Source organism: Bubalus bubalis, chromosome 9 (genome assembly GCF_019923935.1).
Source record: "Bubalus bubalis isolate 160015118507 breed Murrah chromosome 9, NDDB_SH_1, whole genome shotgun sequence".
NCBI classification, from domain to species: Eukaryota; Metazoa; Chordata; class Mammalia; order Artiodactyla; family Bovidae; genus Bubalus; species Bubalus bubalis.
In genome coordinates, this window is record NC_059165.1 from 30515898 (window position 1) to 30533370 (window position 17473).

General features: G+C 46.0%; 1 protein-coding gene across 3 annotated transcripts in view; it reads right to left on the bottom strand.

The window, feature by feature from the left end:
- Nucleotides 1–17473, bottom strand: part of TENM2 (teneurin transmembrane protein 2) — a 1791425-nt gene that overhangs the window by 127982 nt on the left and 1645970 nt on the right. For all 3 annotated transcript variants that reach the window (XM_044947351.2, XM_044947353.2, XM_044947352.2), the window contains one exon: nucleotides 2133–2279. In XM_044947351.2, the coding sequence (XP_044803286.1) occupies nucleotides 2133–2279 (147 nt within the window). The remainder of the gene's footprint in view (nucleotides 1–2132; nucleotides 2280–17473) is intronic.

The following is a 17473-nucleotide window of genomic DNA, read 5'->3' on the forward strand; positions in this document are numbered from 1 at the left end:
TGGTGGAGGGAGAAGGGAGTGGCGCAGGGCACATCTGGAGGAGATTGGGTCCCCCTCCCTTGGGTGCAGCGTTTCAGCCATTTGCTAGGCTTTCAGCTGCTGACACCAGTGCCAGGGAAGGAAGCCAGTTCCTTTCTGGAAGGTGAAGAGCAGGCCTGTAAGCAACCACTTTGCTTAGTGAGACCACCAGGGACCAGATGCAAAAATAGTGACTATTACCAGGAAAAGCAATGCAATGTCTGACTATCTATTTTGGAAAAAAAAAAATGTATTACGGACTTATGCCTCACTTCATTCAAAAATGAATTAAAAGTGGCTTCTATTTGGGCTAAACGAATGAATGGGAGCATTGTGTCAAGTCTATAAACCTTTTGTGACTGGTGTACTCCTATCAGTGTACACAGATTTGTTTACCTAGAAGCTATAGAGGTGTTACAACTGCAATAATAGGTTACGGGAATTGCAAAATGCGAGGATGAAGAAAAACAGAAACAGGATGTCTGTTACTTTCAGCCTACACCTCCAGACACCACGGAAGCCGGCCCCCTGGGGCCATGAGGGCAGGGGCTGACAGTCCCAGGGTGCAGGGATTGGCAGATATGAGAGAATACACGTTTTTGTTAAATAATCAGACTCATACCTTCTTATACCCAGAAACAGTTTCTGCCCTGAGGAAATGCTGACCACATGAGTCATTCTGGTAGGGGTGGATGACGAACCTGTACGCATGTCAGGGGACCCTGACTCTGCGTTCCTAGGATATCAGGTGGTCCACGCGCTACGGCAACCCCATTTAGCCCCCGAATCTCAGGACTCCATCAGGGAATAAACAACACAGGAAAATTCAGCTCAGAGGTATAAAACAGAGGTCAGCAAACTTCTGATAAGGGATCAGAGGAGAACAATTTTAGGCTTTGTCTTGGCCAACTAACCAACATTGCCTTAATGCTGGAAGCAGGACAAACCATAAACAGATAGGTGTGGCTATGTTCCAATAAAACTCTACATATGGACACCGACATCTGAATTCTACATAATTTTCATGTGTCATGAAGTATTTTCCTTCTTTATATATTTTTCCCCAACCATGAAAAATGTAAAAACCATTTTTTTGCTTGTAGGCTTTGCTGGTACAAAGACAGGCAGTGGATCGGATTTGGTCCAAGGGCTGTGGTTTGCCAACCTTTGGTTAGAACATGGATTTTGGAGTCAGAGCTGGATTTGGATTGTGATTAAAACAGAAAGAGAGTCACAGATGTAGAGGACAATCTTATGGTTACCCAGGAAAAACGATGGGGAGGGATAAACTGGGAGATGGATTGATATATATATATATATATATATGCTGCTAAGTCGCTTCAGTCGTGTCGGACTCTGTGCGACCCCATAGACGGCAGCCCACCAGGCTCCCCTGTCCCTGGGATTCTCCAAGCAAGAACACTGGAGTGGGTTGCCATTTCCTTCTCCAGGAATATATATATATATATATATATATATATGTGTATATATACTATATATAAAATAGATAACTGATAAGAACCTACTGTATAGCACAGGGAATGCTACTGAAGGCTCTGTAATGGTTTACATGGGAAAAGAATCTAAAAAAGAGTGGACATATGTATAACTGATTCACTTTGCTGTACACCTGAAAGTAACACAACATTGTAAATCAGCTGTACGCCAATAAAAATTAAAGAAAAAAGTTACGTTATCACTCTCTAGGCCTCAGTTTCCTCATCTGTATAGCAACATCTCAAAGGGCTGAAAGGATGCGGCATTTTCACAGCTCACAACATCCTAGCCCATGTTGAACATATAATGTCACCAGCACAGATGTGTTTGTAACTCCATACCCTGTAAGGAATGGTCACCCAAAGGTAGAGTCAGGGCCTGGCCACCTTTCCGTGGGGACGTGTACTTGAGAAACCAAAGCTAGTATCCACCCCTGGTGCCTCCAGGGGCCCCCACTGGCCCAAGGACCCCACTCTCTGCTGTGTTTGCTTCAAAGGAAGTGTTACAGCAACATTTGACAATAGCAGAGGGGAGGTCTTTCAAAAGGGACTCATGAGGACCGTTTATACACAACGCTCCACTCTTGAGGGGCTGGGAATTCGAAGACGATCACTCACCTCCCTCATTATCCTTGTTATCCGCACAGGAGGTTTCCATGGCAACGTTGCATCCGGGCCCTCTCCAGCCGGTCTGGCAGACACACTGCCAGCTGTTCTGACCCAGTGTGCATCTCCCGTTGCCGTTGCACAAATCGGGGCAGCCATCTGGTTGGAGAAACGGAGAGGATGAGGAGGAGGAACGTGAGGCCGTGCTGGGGCCGCGGGGGAGCCATGCAAAGGGGGATCGAGGCCACAGGGCGGCCGCTGGGCCAGCCGCAGAGGGGGTCCCATACCTGGCTCGGGAGGAGTCGGGGAAGCAGGCGATGCATGCGGTTGCAAGACGCTAGCAGGGACCCAGATGCAGACGCTCCCCAGTGACACTGACCTGTGCGAAGGGGTCTGAGGCAACCTTCCCAAAGTGGGGAACATTCTGGAAAAATGAAACTAGCCCTGAGCGGACAACAAGTCTAGTAGGCTGTTGCTTCCAGCCCATGGCTCAGGGTTGATGCTACCTCAACAAAAATCTTTTCTTTCTTTTTTCAGTGCCTTATGTAGAAGGGAGAAAATTCCCTACCAACCCAGGGTGGGGGCTGAGTGCCCTCCATCTTTCAGAATTTTAAAACTAAATTTACATGTGATTAGCATGAGCTTCTTAGGACCAAGAACTGGATGGTTCTGCTGGGCTATTTTCATATTTTTGTGGTATTTAGTTAAAAGGGACACTGAAAATGTTGGCTGCTAATCACTCAACCTATTTATGGCATGATGTAAAAATACTGCAGGATCTGATGCCTGGGGAAGGGGTAGGTGCTCAGTGCTATGGATCAGGAGAAAGCAGAGGAAAGCTTATGTGCCTGGGGGGAGGCGGGAGCGTTCGAGTCATTCTATTTTGTGATTTTCTTTTCCTTTTTGGATGTGTGTTTGTGTAGAATCAGTAGCCTGCCTCACTCCCTAGCTGCCCCAACCCACAAAACAGTTGCAGCTACTGCTCTCCTGACCTGAGCCTGGGCAAAGAGAGTCTAGATGAGGAAAGAAGAGAAAGACTGGGGGTCACTACAGAGAGAGGGAAGTCTCTGGGAGGATGTGGCCATGCTCACAAAACCTACTTGCTGGCAAGAATTCCTAGATATGTTTTCATCTTTCTTTCCTTTAACAGCTTTATTGAGGTGTAATTTACATACCATAAAATTCATCTGCTTTAAGTGTACAAGGCAATGACTTCGAGGAAATTAAAGACGTGCAATCTAGGTATGTTCCCTTACATATCTACATTTAAAGAGATTCTTACGTTAGAACAGATTCCAAATGACCATTAATTTAATTGGCCTCAGAAAATAACTTTTCCTGACTCTCTCTCTTTCTATCTCGACTTCTTGCTACCATCTCCATCTCTTTCTATATCTATTTTTAAACCACACAAAGTGCAGGGTGGATTGGGCCGTGGCAGAGGGATGAAGTGCTTCGTAATGATGGAGGTAATTGATTTGAAACCTTTCTGGCCCAAATCTTCTGAATCAAAACTGTGTCTCTCCCCCTCCTTCTCTCTCCAGTGTTCCGGAGGCCATCACCTGGCCGCCTTCTTCTCTTCTCTTGAGTCCCCCTTACGAGAATGCCGATAAACCTAATTTGTGCATGTGACAGAGGTGGGAATTTAAAGGACTCCTCCTAAGAAGAAAGGGCTGGAGGGTTTGAAATTGAGTTGAAATTTACTTCTTTAAGGAGTTTCACTCCTCAATACTTCTTCCCTCCCATCCTTTCCAGAACGTGGTATGGGTTAGGACCTGCGTAAGCAACAGGAGAAGTCCTACATGCAGAAGTCTCTGTAAAGAAACAGCTTTCTTGAGAGGAGGCATGAGGAGATGGTGATCAGGGAATTTTTTTCTTTTGTTGTAGAGCCTGGCACTCAGTCCAGGATGTGAGCAAAGCACTGGTGTTTGCATACCTAGAAAAAGACTTACTGGTCTCCACACCTATCCTCTCAAAGTCAAGAGTCACATTTCCATTCCTTACCTACCAAGGAGGTGACCACAGCCCTGCCTGGAATACAGGTGATTTTCCCATCTCTTTATACTTTGAGAGAGAGCTGGGAGAGGAAACCAGCCCCGGTGTCAGGGAAATGCCACAAATATTTCTGCAGGAGCAAAATGCAACTCAGTAGGGAAAGCCCAAGGGACACTTCACAGATTTGCAAGGAAAAGAGAGGATCCGCAACCCCAGCCACCTCCAGCTTTACAGTTTCTACGAGCAGAGTTTTAGGGGCTGGGTCACAGAGGAGACACTGCATGACAGGCCCACCAGCATTCACCTGGTATGGTATCTATTATGTGCGCTTTGTTATTCAGCTACTTTGAGGTCTTGTGTTTGACTAAAATCATGCCCAAAGTCTCAACAGAAGCCTCATTGTGTAGGAAACCCACGTCCACTACATAAATTTCAAATTTGCAAAGAACACCAGCATGTCAGTCAGATATGCACTCAAAATATGTATGCTCCTAGATTGAACAAGGTTTTTTTTTTTTTTTTTTTTTCCCTTTTCTTTCTCTCTCCATTCCCCTCCTCCTCCCCAGACCAACTGAAGCGAGATAAACAGACCACAGTAGCTGGTTTTCTCCACATTGTATGAGGAAGATGAAAACATGAACAGTGGGAAGCTGGCAAATCTCTGAGAAGTTTTGGGGCAGCTGGGAATTAATGGACAGGACGTTGCTTTTTAACTTGAAGAGGAAGAAAGCAGCCTTGGTAAATGCGTGGTGTTGCTAGGCAACCCCAAGCTACCCCCAGCACAAGTTCATTCTGCTGGTGGCCTTCCGAGGAGGTGATTCGTTGTGTTTGTAAAGTGCAAAGCCAGCCTCTGCTTAAGGGAAAACAAAACGTAGGAAGTAATTAGTCTGGAGGGCAAATGGGTATCGGGTGGTGGCTTTTCCCTGGAGAGGAATCTAAAACTGCAGTTGAATGGGGCTTATGGGCTTAGACTTGGGGATCCAGCAGGTCTCTTGTGTGGAGTCTTCTGGATTTTAGGCTAGCTAGCACTGCTCCTTCCTTGAGTGCTTATCTCTGAGACCACTGATACAGAAGGCCTGAGGCACAGCTGCTTGGTTCGTGGGTACAGCTGGTGAGCTGGCTATTGGAAACTTCAGGTTCTATCATGACCCTAGACCTGAGATTCTCAACTGAAGCAATTGTGGCCCCCATCCCTCCCTCCAGGGGACATGGGCAATGTCTGGAGACACTTGGGATTATCACATCTTAGGGAGGATGCTACTGACATCTGGGGGGTAGAGGCTGGATGTTTAGCATCTTACAATGCCTAAGACAGTCCCCATGACAAAGAAGGAAACAGTCCCACGGCGTGTCAGTAGTGCCGAGGTGGAGAAGCCTTGCTCTTGATCTAAAGTTGCACGAGAGCGGAGATTTCCCTGTTTGCTGTTGGATCTCAGAAACTGCCCCAGTGTCAGGCACACAGTAGGCGCTTTAATGAATGGAAACACAAATCAGGTGGTGCTAGATCATTTCAGCCTGGCCTTCACTTATAGACTCTTCTGAGAGTTATGAGAAGCTAGTGGGGCCTCCTTCTTAGGACACCTAAGTCTTTTTCCTAGAGAGAAATTTCTAGGGCAACAATGATATCTGGGGCTGGTTCTATCACACTTTGAATGCTTTTGGCAGAAAGCATTGGAAATGGAATCATTTCCAAGACTTTTCTACACGCAGAGTTCTAACCACTAGGAAAAAATATTCATTGGCACAGTTACCAGGGAGGCAGAGTTTCTGCCTTAACAAAAATTAGAGCTGATGTAAAAATTAAAAATTTAAAAAAATTCCAAAACCCAAACACACTGGTATATTCTGATGACTCCTGAATTTTCAACTCTATTCCCTTGAACACTGGACCTGGACTCCAACTTGCATCTCAACATCTCCATCTGTTCACTCACAAGTTTCTCAAACTCAAAAGAATTTGGTTTCTTGATCTTCCTTCCCCTCCCAAACTCTGATTCCTTGATCAATGGATGGCTCCTCCATGTATCCCACTGGCCAAGACTGAAGTCTTGGAGTCATTAATTACCCACCCCATGCCCCTCCTCTCTCATCTCATGTATCTAGTCAACAATCAAGTCCTGTTCTTTACTATAAGAAGCCCTACCTGTTCTTCTTAAATATCTCTAGAATCTTAACCTGAGCGATCCCCATTTTTGGTTTAAACTCTGGTCAAAGCCATCTAACTGGTCTCCCTGCCACCAGTTTTGTGCCATTATCCCTTCTCTCAGTTCTGGATCCTGCTACAAACACGTCTATAGCTTTCCGATGACCTTAGGTAAAGTCTGAAGTCCTTGGCTTCCAGATCTTACACTGGTTATCACCATATCAGTCTAACTCAATGTCACTTTAGGCTTTATTCACATCAAAGCCATTCGGCCTTTTGTTATCTAACTTCATCCCATCCTTCACTCAGCTCACCTCCAGAGAGCCTTTCTGAAGCTCCCAAATCGAGTTCCACCCATCATGGTGCTTTATCCTACCCGATCCTATTCTACCCACCACACAGAATCACAGCTCTCCAGCATCTCCTTGATGCTTGCTAGCCCTTGTAGCAGCTCTTCTTTAGGACGTTTTATCACCACCTGAAGGAAAATCGTTGTAATAAAGGTACACATGGCCACAACTGCCATTTGAATGGGGCCCCTAAAGCCGTGCAGTGTACACTGCTCTGGGCCTTTCTGTTATCATGTAAACCTGCTAAGGCAGGGGCCGTGTCTATCCTGTTTACTCTTGGATTGCTAGTACTCAACACATAGGCAGGGGATGAATGAATGAATGACTTCTGACTGAAATCAGCATCTCTGATACCTTTGGCAGAGTGGAAATGGGATAGTTTCCAAGACTTTTATGCACACAGAGTTCTGAACACTAAAAAAAATTTCATCGACACAGTTACCAGGTAGGCAGGCTCTCTGCCTTAACAAAAATTAGGCATGAGTGAAATAATGTCTACAGCACAGTAAAAAGGGGAGCATAAATGTACTTGAAGAAAGCTATAATTACCATAAAAGGCTTTTCTAAAAAAGCATCAAGAAATGTTCTGCCATGTGCGGCAATTGAGAGGTACAAATAAGTGGCTGATAGGGGACAAGGGATGTGGAAAGAGAAGTAGAACTCTAACATTCTACATCGGGCAGCCCTTAGAAAAGCAGAGAGGGCAACACGCAGATGGCAGTGCAAGTGAAAACGCAGAACAAGATGCATGTCAGTGCAGACAGATGACAAAGCACACTGGAGAAGGGAGACGTGTGTGCCTGCTGGTTCAAGAGACCATTAGGAGAGCTTCTGAAGCCCGGACTACACCCCCGTGGAAAGGTTTTTCTGAGTCCAGGGGAAAACCTGAACCTGGTTTGTAGTCATAGATTTCTGAGATCAAAACCTCGATCTGCCTCTTGTTGTCTGTGTGACCGTGAGCTAGTGGCTTTACCTTTCATCCCTGTTTGTGAAACTCTGTCTTGCTAATTGGAAAAGGAAATATGGCAACCCACTCCAGTATTCTTGCCTGGGATAATCCCATGGACAGAGGAGCCAGGAGGGCTACAGTCCACGGGGTCACAAAGAGTCAGACACTACTTAGCGACTAAATCTCCACCACCATCTTGCTAATGGATCTTATTTCTCATCCTGCCCAAAAGAATGCAACCTGCACAAGGGCTAGGATTTTTGCATCTTCCATTCACAGAAGTATCCTCAGTATCAGAAAAATAGCTGGCATATAACACATGCAATCAACGTTTGTTGAATGAATGAATGAAGAAGGATGATGGTTAATACTTTACACAGATGACAGAGGGGTAAAATGAAATGTTAAAGGCAAAGATTTTAGCATCAAGTTAGAGCACACTGCAACTGCTCCATAGAGAGAAGCACTTATGGTTATTAGTGTTGATATAATTATTGATATTACAAATATTATATATAATTAGTGGCAGGCTTATTCTTTGGGGCATAAGGTGAAGTGCAGGCCACTTCTTCTGGCCTCATCTCCAGATTAAGAAAAAACCAAGAGCTTATTCTGTTTCAAATGAAAAAATGGAGGTTTCTGGGGGGTGTCCTGAGTGTGTGACTGCTTCACATCCTAGGATAACCTCACTCCCCTTTGCCTACCACCCAAGACTCTAGCAAGGTCACTGGAAGTGTTTTCAGATAACCCAGTGACACTAAGAGCCACTCTGAGGAGCAGAAGAGTTGAGAATAAAATGAGTGATGATCTTTTCTTTTGGGAAGCGTTGTACTTTTGCTTGTTCACTTAATTAAGGGACCTTTTCTCCTCCAACTGCTTTAAACACCACTATTTCCTGAGAGCCATGCATTGCTGGAACTGAGGAAAAGACGCACGATGGAAATATGTAATAGAGTCCATCACTGCGTTCCAGAACTCTTTAAGGCTGCAAACAGCTGAGGGGCTGGGGACCAGGGGTTTGGTGGTCATTTCTATTAAAGAGCAGCGGCAAATGCTCAGAAAATTCAATTGGGTGTTTCGAGAGACTCTGGGGCAAACTCTAATTTTAGAAGCCTGGCTCTGCCAGAGAAGCATTTTGGTCCCCAGAAAACAGCAGGACTTGTCCTCTAGCTCATCTGGGTGAGTAAGAAGGAGCAGGGAAGAGACTCTGTTTCCAGGCACAAATTGGTACGGACCCTCAGCCACTAACCTGAGCTTAAACAGATAGATGCCCCTGCTTTGTCAGAAGAGATGCAGAAAATACAGAGGCAGATGTTCCTTCATCTCAATAGCAAGTGTGTGTATTTAAAGGTTTGTGTAGGACTGAGGAGGGGGTATGCTGAGGTGGTGGAGGGGAGGGCTGGGAAGGCCAGTGATCCTTTCCATGGCCTGCTGCTTTTTTGCTCGGAAGACAGAAATCATGTCCCCCACCCTGGCAGCAACAGAAGCTTCCATGAGGTGATATAAATTTGGATCCAGGTGTCGATGCTGCCTGTTTCCTGGATGACCCAGGATTCTCACTGATCAGCATCATTTCTGTCTGCCTGGGAAAAGGAAAGCAGCAGGCTCAGCCTTGGGCTCAGAAGAAAAAAAAATGCATCTTATTTTGTACACTTTTGATGCTTCCAGCTCTTACTAGTACACTTTTTAAAAGAGTAGAAGATCATGAAGGGAGGAAACAGTTTAGGCAGCAGTAACTGGGGATCATTCTGGGGAGGGAAATCCCATGTCAGTTACTTAGTGAATTGAGACTGAGTCATTATTGCTTCTAGGCCTTTTGGCTAAGTATGGGGGCTTCCGAGGTGGGACAGTGAATCCACCTGCCAATACAGGAGATGCAAGAGATGCAGGTTCGGTGTTTGGGTTGGGAAGCTTCCCTGGAGAAGGAAATGGCAACCTGCTCCAGTATTCTTGCCATGGACAGAGGAGCCTGGTGGGGCTACAGTCCATGGGGGTCACAAAATGTTGGACATGACTGAGCACATGTTATCACCCAGGAGCACTGGAGTTGGACACAAGTCTGTGCTTTCCTAGGGGGAAGCCTGCTTTTTTCCTTTCTGTATCACTTTTCTTTGTCCCACTTCACCCAATCATAGGAGGATGCCATGGGATAGTGATGGGCAAATATCAGGAGGTTGCTAAGGTACACATTAACTGGAGCCACACTGAACACCACTGATGATGCACCAGGGGTTTCTCCCATTGCTTCAGATCACAGCAGTGCTTCTCAAAGTGTGGTCCTGGTACCACCAGGGGTAACATCACCAGCGGCAACATCTCATTAGAAATGCACACTCTTGGGTTCCATCCCAGACCCTCCATCAGGACCTCTGGGGGTGGGGCCTGGCAGTCAGCATTTTAACAAGCCCTCCAGCAGGTTCTGAAGGCTGCTGTGTGAGAACTGCTGCTTCAGGATCAAGTCCTAACTCCTTAAAAAAGCCTCCAAGGCCCCACATGATCGGAACCTGCCCATCTCATCTCCTGTCACTTGAGGTTTCTGCTCTCTGACCTTCAGCCACGCTGCTCTGCTCTGCTCTGCTCGAGAACACAGCCTGCCTGCATGGCCTGGATCCTCCTTTTATGCTTTGGCAGATTCCTCCCCTAAACCCTGCTCCCTGCACTCACTTTGGCAAAGCCATGCATCCTTGGCTTGTTCAGAGAAGGCTTTCTGACTTTCAACTCAGGGTTCTGCCCCCATCATATGACTTCACAGCACCACCTACTCCTTCTAAAGCACGCGCCATCATTCTAATGCATCCTTTGTTTGGAGCAGTAGGTCTCCACTTGGCTGCACATTAGAATCACTTGGGAGCCTTGAAAAATCCTGATTGTAGGCTGCACCCCAATTAAATCAGAATCTCCAAGGATGAGGCTCAGACATCAGAATTTTGATTTCTTGAGCTCCCCAAGTAGTTCCTCTGTGCAGCTGAGATTGAGAACTCTCAGTGCCCGTCTTCCTGGGAGCCTCCAGGCCTCCTGAGAGCAGAGACTCTGTTGTACAGGCTGTTTTCCCCACACCTGGCATTAAAGATGTTTGTTGAATGAATGCATAAATAAGTCACATGGTGTTTCTGCTGCTTCTCTGTGTCCTGAGTCAGCAGCCAGGTAAAGGGAAAAGCTTCCTGCAGGCCACACCCCCTGGGTGGATGACACCTCCTCCAAGTCAAAGAAACAGCTGGTTCCAGTGCTGGGTCTAAAACCAGGCTGAATCCAGTGGCCGTGGATGCATGCTAGGGGAGTCTGTGCATTTTAACTTGGAACCAGCTGATCCCTTCTGACCAAAAGAGACAGGATAGAGCACCCAGGGAGAAGGGGGGAGAGGGAGAAGAGAGGCATGTTGGTAGATTAAGAGGGTGACAAGAGTTCCACAAAGGCAAGGATGACAATAATAAGAGAGCCCAATGGTTTAATTTGGTTCTTGGAGGATAATCAAGTTGTTGTAGCTCGTGCTGCTTATTCCCACAGCTGTCCAGCAAATAATGAATGTGGTACCTACCCGGTATGGAAATAGGGACAAAGGCACGACTTTGATTTCTTATTTGTTATTTTTAACCAGCCAATTTCTACACCCACTGAGCATCCGTATAGCCACAGGAGAGTCATAAAAATACAAATAACACCTAGGAGGCCTGTGGGCATGGACCTGTTACTTACCGCAGGGCTGACGGCTCTCTTTTAACCAGTGTAAAATCAGGCCGGTGATAAATTGCCATATATATTCCTTTGTTGTTGCTGTTTGCAGCCCAACTTGAGAAAATGTACGGAAATCACTACATGTTTGTTTCTTATAGATGTCAAAAGCACTAGGCAAAGAACCTGCCCCAGGACTGTAACTCTGGATTTTTGGAAGCTTTTAATAGGAAGACATCAATAATAGCAAATCCTCAACTAGACATTTCTGTGTGCCTGGCACTCTTTTATATGTCTCTCATGCATTAACTTATTGGTTACAATAACCCTATGATATAGGCACTATTATGATTCCCATGTTACATGCGAGGGAATGGAGGCACAGAGAGGTTAGGCCAAGTTACAACTTGGCCACAGTTGTACAGCTCATTAGTGGTGGAGCCAGGATGTGACATCAGATGGGCTCCAGAGGCTCTGCTCTCACCTAGGGGGACCAACCATCCCCACATGCCTGGGACTGTCTAGTTTTAGCTCCAAAAGTAGTGAGTCCCAGGAAATCCCTCAGTTCCATGCCAGCTGAGATGACTGTTACCATCACGGTCAGGGAATGAGGACTAGGCTTGTTTCACTGGTGGTCATGGGGGCGAATGCCCTTAAGGGCAAGGGACAGAGCACAGACTTTTATACTGGGTTACCTGTTTGTTTGAGGATGTTGGGCCTCCAACAGCATCTGCTGCCCCACTTGGGACAAAGTACCAGGTCAGTCCTGTAACCACATGGCTGTAGTGTGGTTAAGACAATGGGCTCTGAATCCAGGCTGCCGGAGTTCATATCCCAGCTCTATCCCTTGGTTGCATAATCGTATTAGCAAAAATTATGAGATCTTTAGTCCTTAGTTTCCTCATCTATGAAATGAGGGCAATAAGAGTACCTGTTCTAGAGGACAGCTGGGGTTTAAAAGAGAATACATATCGTATTACTTATCATACTTAGCACGGGTGTTAGTAGGTGTTAATGCACAAAAATACGCATAACATGTAAACTACGTGTAAATGCACATAGTAAAAGTTCTAGAAATAACAGCTATCGTTATTGCTGTTACTAAAAGTAACCTCAAAAAAAAGGAAAAGAAAGAAAGAAAGAAAAGTAACCTCGAATAATAGAAGGGGCTTGTGTGGCTAAGAAGAGCCTCTGATTTGCTCTCACAACCTCTGAACAGGTGATGGGAGGGAGCATCGCGATCCGTACAGTCAGTAGAGCAAAGACCCCAGGAAGATGCCCTCCAAAGACTGAAATGGAAATGAGAAAAGTGAGCAAGCTTCCTGGGAGTTACATGAGTAAGGTGGGTACATAATGGATGTAACATGTAATCTGCAGAATTGTGCTTAAAATACAAGAGACATGGGTGGTGAAACTGTAAAGGATCCTAAGGTTGAGAAATCTCATTTAGGCTCAAGGAGGCATGTTAAGAGAGAGGGGTGGTCTGCCTGGGGTGTGGAAGGGGAGCCTACAGAGCAGGGGGCAGTCAGGGTCAACTCAGCCACGAGTACGTCCTCGTTGATTGAGGAATAATGGGACACCCCTGCCACAGATGAGTGAAGACTAGGAACTTAGCACTGCACAACCTCATTATTTCATCAAGCCCTTTCAAGGACACTATAAAGTATGAATTATTATCATCATTTGTGGTTGGATAATCTGAAGCTCAGAGAGGTTAACAAACTTGCCCCAGGTCAGAATCACTGAAAATTGTGGCTTGAGGGTTTGCACCCAGGCGTGTCCAACTCTGAGCCCACACACTTCACTTCCCTCTAACCAAGTTGGATTCCATGGGGAGAAGGTGGCATCAGAATAGCACACTCCTTGCTTTGACTCCTTGCTTCCCCGGCGATCTTGTGATCTTAACTTCCTTTCCCATATAGGTTTCCTTTGAGGGGGTGAGTACTCTGAGATGGAGATGTGGGTTTTCCTTACTGTGGATTAATCAATGGCCATCTTGGATTTTTGGAAAAGACCTCAATGCTCCAATGCTGGGAAAGACTGAAGGCAGGAGGAGAAGAGGGTGACAGAGGATGAGATGGTTGCATGGTATCACCAACTCAATGTACATGAATCTGAGCAAACTCCGGGAGATGGTGAAGGACAGGGAAGCCTGGCATGCTGCAGTCTATGGAGTCACAAAGAGTTAGACATGACTTAGTGACTGAACAACAACAATCTTGCATTTGTAGGTGGTTTAGGGCAGTGTGAGGGTGTCAGTCTGGAGACTGGCCCACTCTGTTGTAATGAGAAGCTGACGGTGCGCCATGAGGATCCTGCCGGTGAAGCCACACTGTGATGTGCTGCCTGAGTGACTTGGTGGTTCCCAGTCAAGAGTGATGCCCTTGGTTTCCTGTTCTATCTCTCGCTCTTGATGAGTTTAGTGTGTGGGACTCACGGAGTGAAAGGACTTCTACAGAAGCAATCCCAGTCCAACATTAAACAGGTACAGAGTGATGCAGTGTGCCAACTTCTGGAATACATTCACGAGTTTGTTCTTTCATTCATTCGGTCAGTATATGTTGTGGTGGTGGTGGTGTGGTCTCGAAGCCATGTCCGACTCTTTGTCATCCCAAGGACTGTAGGCCACCAGGTTTCTTTGTCCGTGGAATTACCCAGGCAAGAATACTAGTGGGTTGCCATTTCCTTATCCAGGGATCAAACCAGCATCTCCTGCACTGGAGGCAGATTCTTTACTGTCTAAGCTACCAGCGAAGCCCCAATATTTGCTGAGTATCTGCCAAATGCTGGGGTATGTTCTAGACACAGAACATATGGTGGTAAATGAAAGAGACAAAGTCTCATTCTTAAAGATCTTACATTCTATTAGGGGGAAACTCATAGGAAACAAATAAGAAATTAATATGGCATATCTGATGGTGGTAATTGCTAGGGGGAAAATAAAACAGTGAGGGGGGACGGTGATGGGGATGGTATGTGATGGGGATTGCTGTTATATATGGGGTGGTCAGAGAAGTCCTCGTTGATGAGGTGATATCTGAGTGAAAATCCTTCAGGAAGGGAGGGAGAGAGTCATGCCAGTATCTGAGGGGATGGGAATCCAGGCAGAGGAAACTGCAGGTGCAAAGGCCCTGAGGCAGAGAGTGCTTGGGGTGTTGGAGGAACAGCAAGGTGGCTAATGTGGCTGGAGTGAGTGAACGAGGATGCAGTGTGGGGACTAGGCCGGGCCACGCAGGACAGTGTGCTGTCAGGGTAGCGGCTCTACTCTAGGCGAAAAGAACTACTGGGATATTCTGAGCAGCGAGTGGCCTGATTTGATGATGTTTTAGAGGATCCCTTTATGCAAGGAGAACACACAGGGATGGGGCAAGGGCAGAACCTGGGAGGCTGGCCAGGAGGAAGCCATAGGGCCAGTGTTGGTCACCACGGTGGTGGCTCAGGCAGGGTACAGGGTGGCTCTATATGGCATGGCTAATCCTCTATGAGTTTAAGGTTCCCTACACATCCTCCCAAAAGGAAAGGCTTTGGGGACGTGAAAGCGGATGATAAGACACACTGTTCATATAGTGCTCTGGTCAACGTAAACAAATTCAATTCCTCAGCCGGGAGCTAGCAAACATTCTGCCATGATCCTGCCCTCGTCTCCAAGTTGCTTTTCCTTATTAAAGACAATCAGGAGAGGCCAAGGGAAAGAGCAGCATGGGTGGAGGAGAGCAGAGAACCACAGGGTTTCCCAGCCTTGGTCCCTAGGGTCAAAATCGACAGTCTAGCACAGAACAGCTCCAGCAAATAAGATTCCCGACTTCCTTAACATAATGACTTCAGACCACAGGCTGCATGTGTTCTGCCAGCTTTGTCTAGTTCTTCTTGGCATTAAGGTCTCCTTGGATCACCCCCAAGCATCCTCCCAGATTAGTGCTCCTGGACTTTAAATCCCTTTGCATTCTGTTTATCCTTATAGATCAGCTGGACGCATCTGAATTGTGGCATTCAAACACACTAAAGCTACATCCCCCTATCTAATACCTATCTATCTAATTATCTATCTATCCAGGGCTTCCCTGGTGGCTCAGATGGTAAAGAGTCTGTCTGAAATGCAGGCGACCAGGGTTCGATCCCTGTGTTAGGAAGATCCCCTGGAGAAGGAAATGGCTACCCACTCCAGTATTCTTGCTTGGAGAATTCCATGGACAGAGGACCCTGGTGGGTTACAGAGGGTCGCAAAGAGTTGCACATGACTGAGTGACTAACACTTACTTATCATTTACCTTTTCATCCATCACTTGTCCATTATCTACTTATCTATATCTATATTTATATTTATTAATCTATTTCAAGCTTTCCCTACCAAACAACCTCTCCAAAACCTCTAAAGACTTGCTCTCAGAATACTGCATATCAATTAACCTCACACAATAGCCATATTTTATATTGTTTTCTGCTACTTTCTGCCTGGTACAGAGACAATAAAGACACTCCAGCCTCCCCTCCACTTTCCACCTCCTTTCTCTCCTCTGGCTGGCGTGGCATCTCGCATCGCCCCCTTCACTCACCCAGCACATTCATCATCCTTGCCTCCCCATCCTTGTGACCCAGGTGACTCCGTCCTCCTAATTGTCCTGACCATATCCTGTACTTTGAAACGCTTACTTGCACGTCGTGTTCTAGTCCTTTTCTAAATACACAGCTGATCAAAGACTCGGGGGGAAGGATGCTGCTCACGACTGGGACTTTTTCTACCAATTTTGTAGGATGTCTCTATGAAGAGGTGCAAGTGTGTGTGCTATAGTATAAAGAATAAGGAAGCTTGCTTTCCAAAAGTACAGAATTCCAACAATCTGGCCCCTGCTATTGTTAGGTGCCAGTCTTCAGTTTTGCATAATAAGTGTGCCCTTATGAAGGCAAGAGCTACCTCTTGGAAATCCTCTCACTCACAGAGAAACAAAAAAATCCCTCCTTTCCCGATACATTTTAAACATGCAAAACAGCAGTATGTTTCTGCTAAGTCACATTTTCGCTAAATGGATAATTGAATGCTGAATAGAAGCTGCTACTCAGCTGCTAACCTGCCGGGTTTCCACACTCACACTCCCAAACTGCCGCCGAGCAATCCCCAGGAGGCAGAAAGCATGACTGATTTTTCCAATAAAGCTACAAAAATCGATAATTCTTGTAGACGGAACGCTCACGTCTCTAACCATCTCCGAGTCTCCCTCCCTCTCGCAAAAAAGCCTCTGACTTTACCCTGGCGCATGTCACCAATTCTATACCTCCAGGACTCAGCCCGAGTTCTGTTCCAGTTCTGCTGAACGTACCTTTTAGAGAGGCTCTGCAATGCGTCTTGATTTAGAGATGCTTGGGTTTTATGGGGCTCTGGGAAATGTTGTTTAGCTTTTCCGGAGCTCCAATAAGTTCTGATGTATGGCTGTGCATGCCTGCATGATTAATGGCACGTGCGAGGACTTGGAGCTTTCAGAGGTCACCCTGTGTGTACTGAATAATACAGCACAGAGCCAAAAATACCCTTGGATGAGAATCCTGGCTCCATACAAAAGCAATGGCATCGCCTGCTTTAGTTGACATTGCCTGAGACTTGGTACCTCTCCCTGATTATGCTTCCAAGGAAAGTCACCTCTCTAAAACATTGCAGGGATAAAATGGGAACCATTTTGGTTTCTTGGCGATTTCTCTGTTCAGTGTCATAGATACCAGCATGAGTAAGAAGGCTGAGAAAACCAGAAGGCTGTTACGCTAGTCTCTGATAGGACTTTCAAGTTCAGGGTAGACTGGCCAGGGGGCGGAGCAGATGAAGCTCCAAGTAACATACGCTATGGAGTACAATGCTGTGGTTGAGAATTTAAATGCCCCCAAAGTCAAGATTCAAAATGATGGTTCCCACAGCAACTACAACTCAGTTCTCTGGTGAATATAAAATTAACTTTATTGCAAAACATGCTGCTCAATTTACACCTTAATATAGTCATGGCAGAGTTACAGTTGCTGTGAAAATGCTAACTCTGAATTGTTTTGAATAATTAATTTAATGAAAAGTTAGTGGAAATGTGAACGCTGATAGAAAGTCAACTTAAATTTAGGGGAGTTGACCTACAATATCTATGCTGAAGAGCAGTAAGTCATTTTCGGATTCTAAGTCAGGGAACTCTTTGGCTGGGGGGTGCTGGTAAACCAGAGAACCCCAAAGCATACTAACAGGGGAGCAGTCCCTCATCATCAAAGAGACACTATG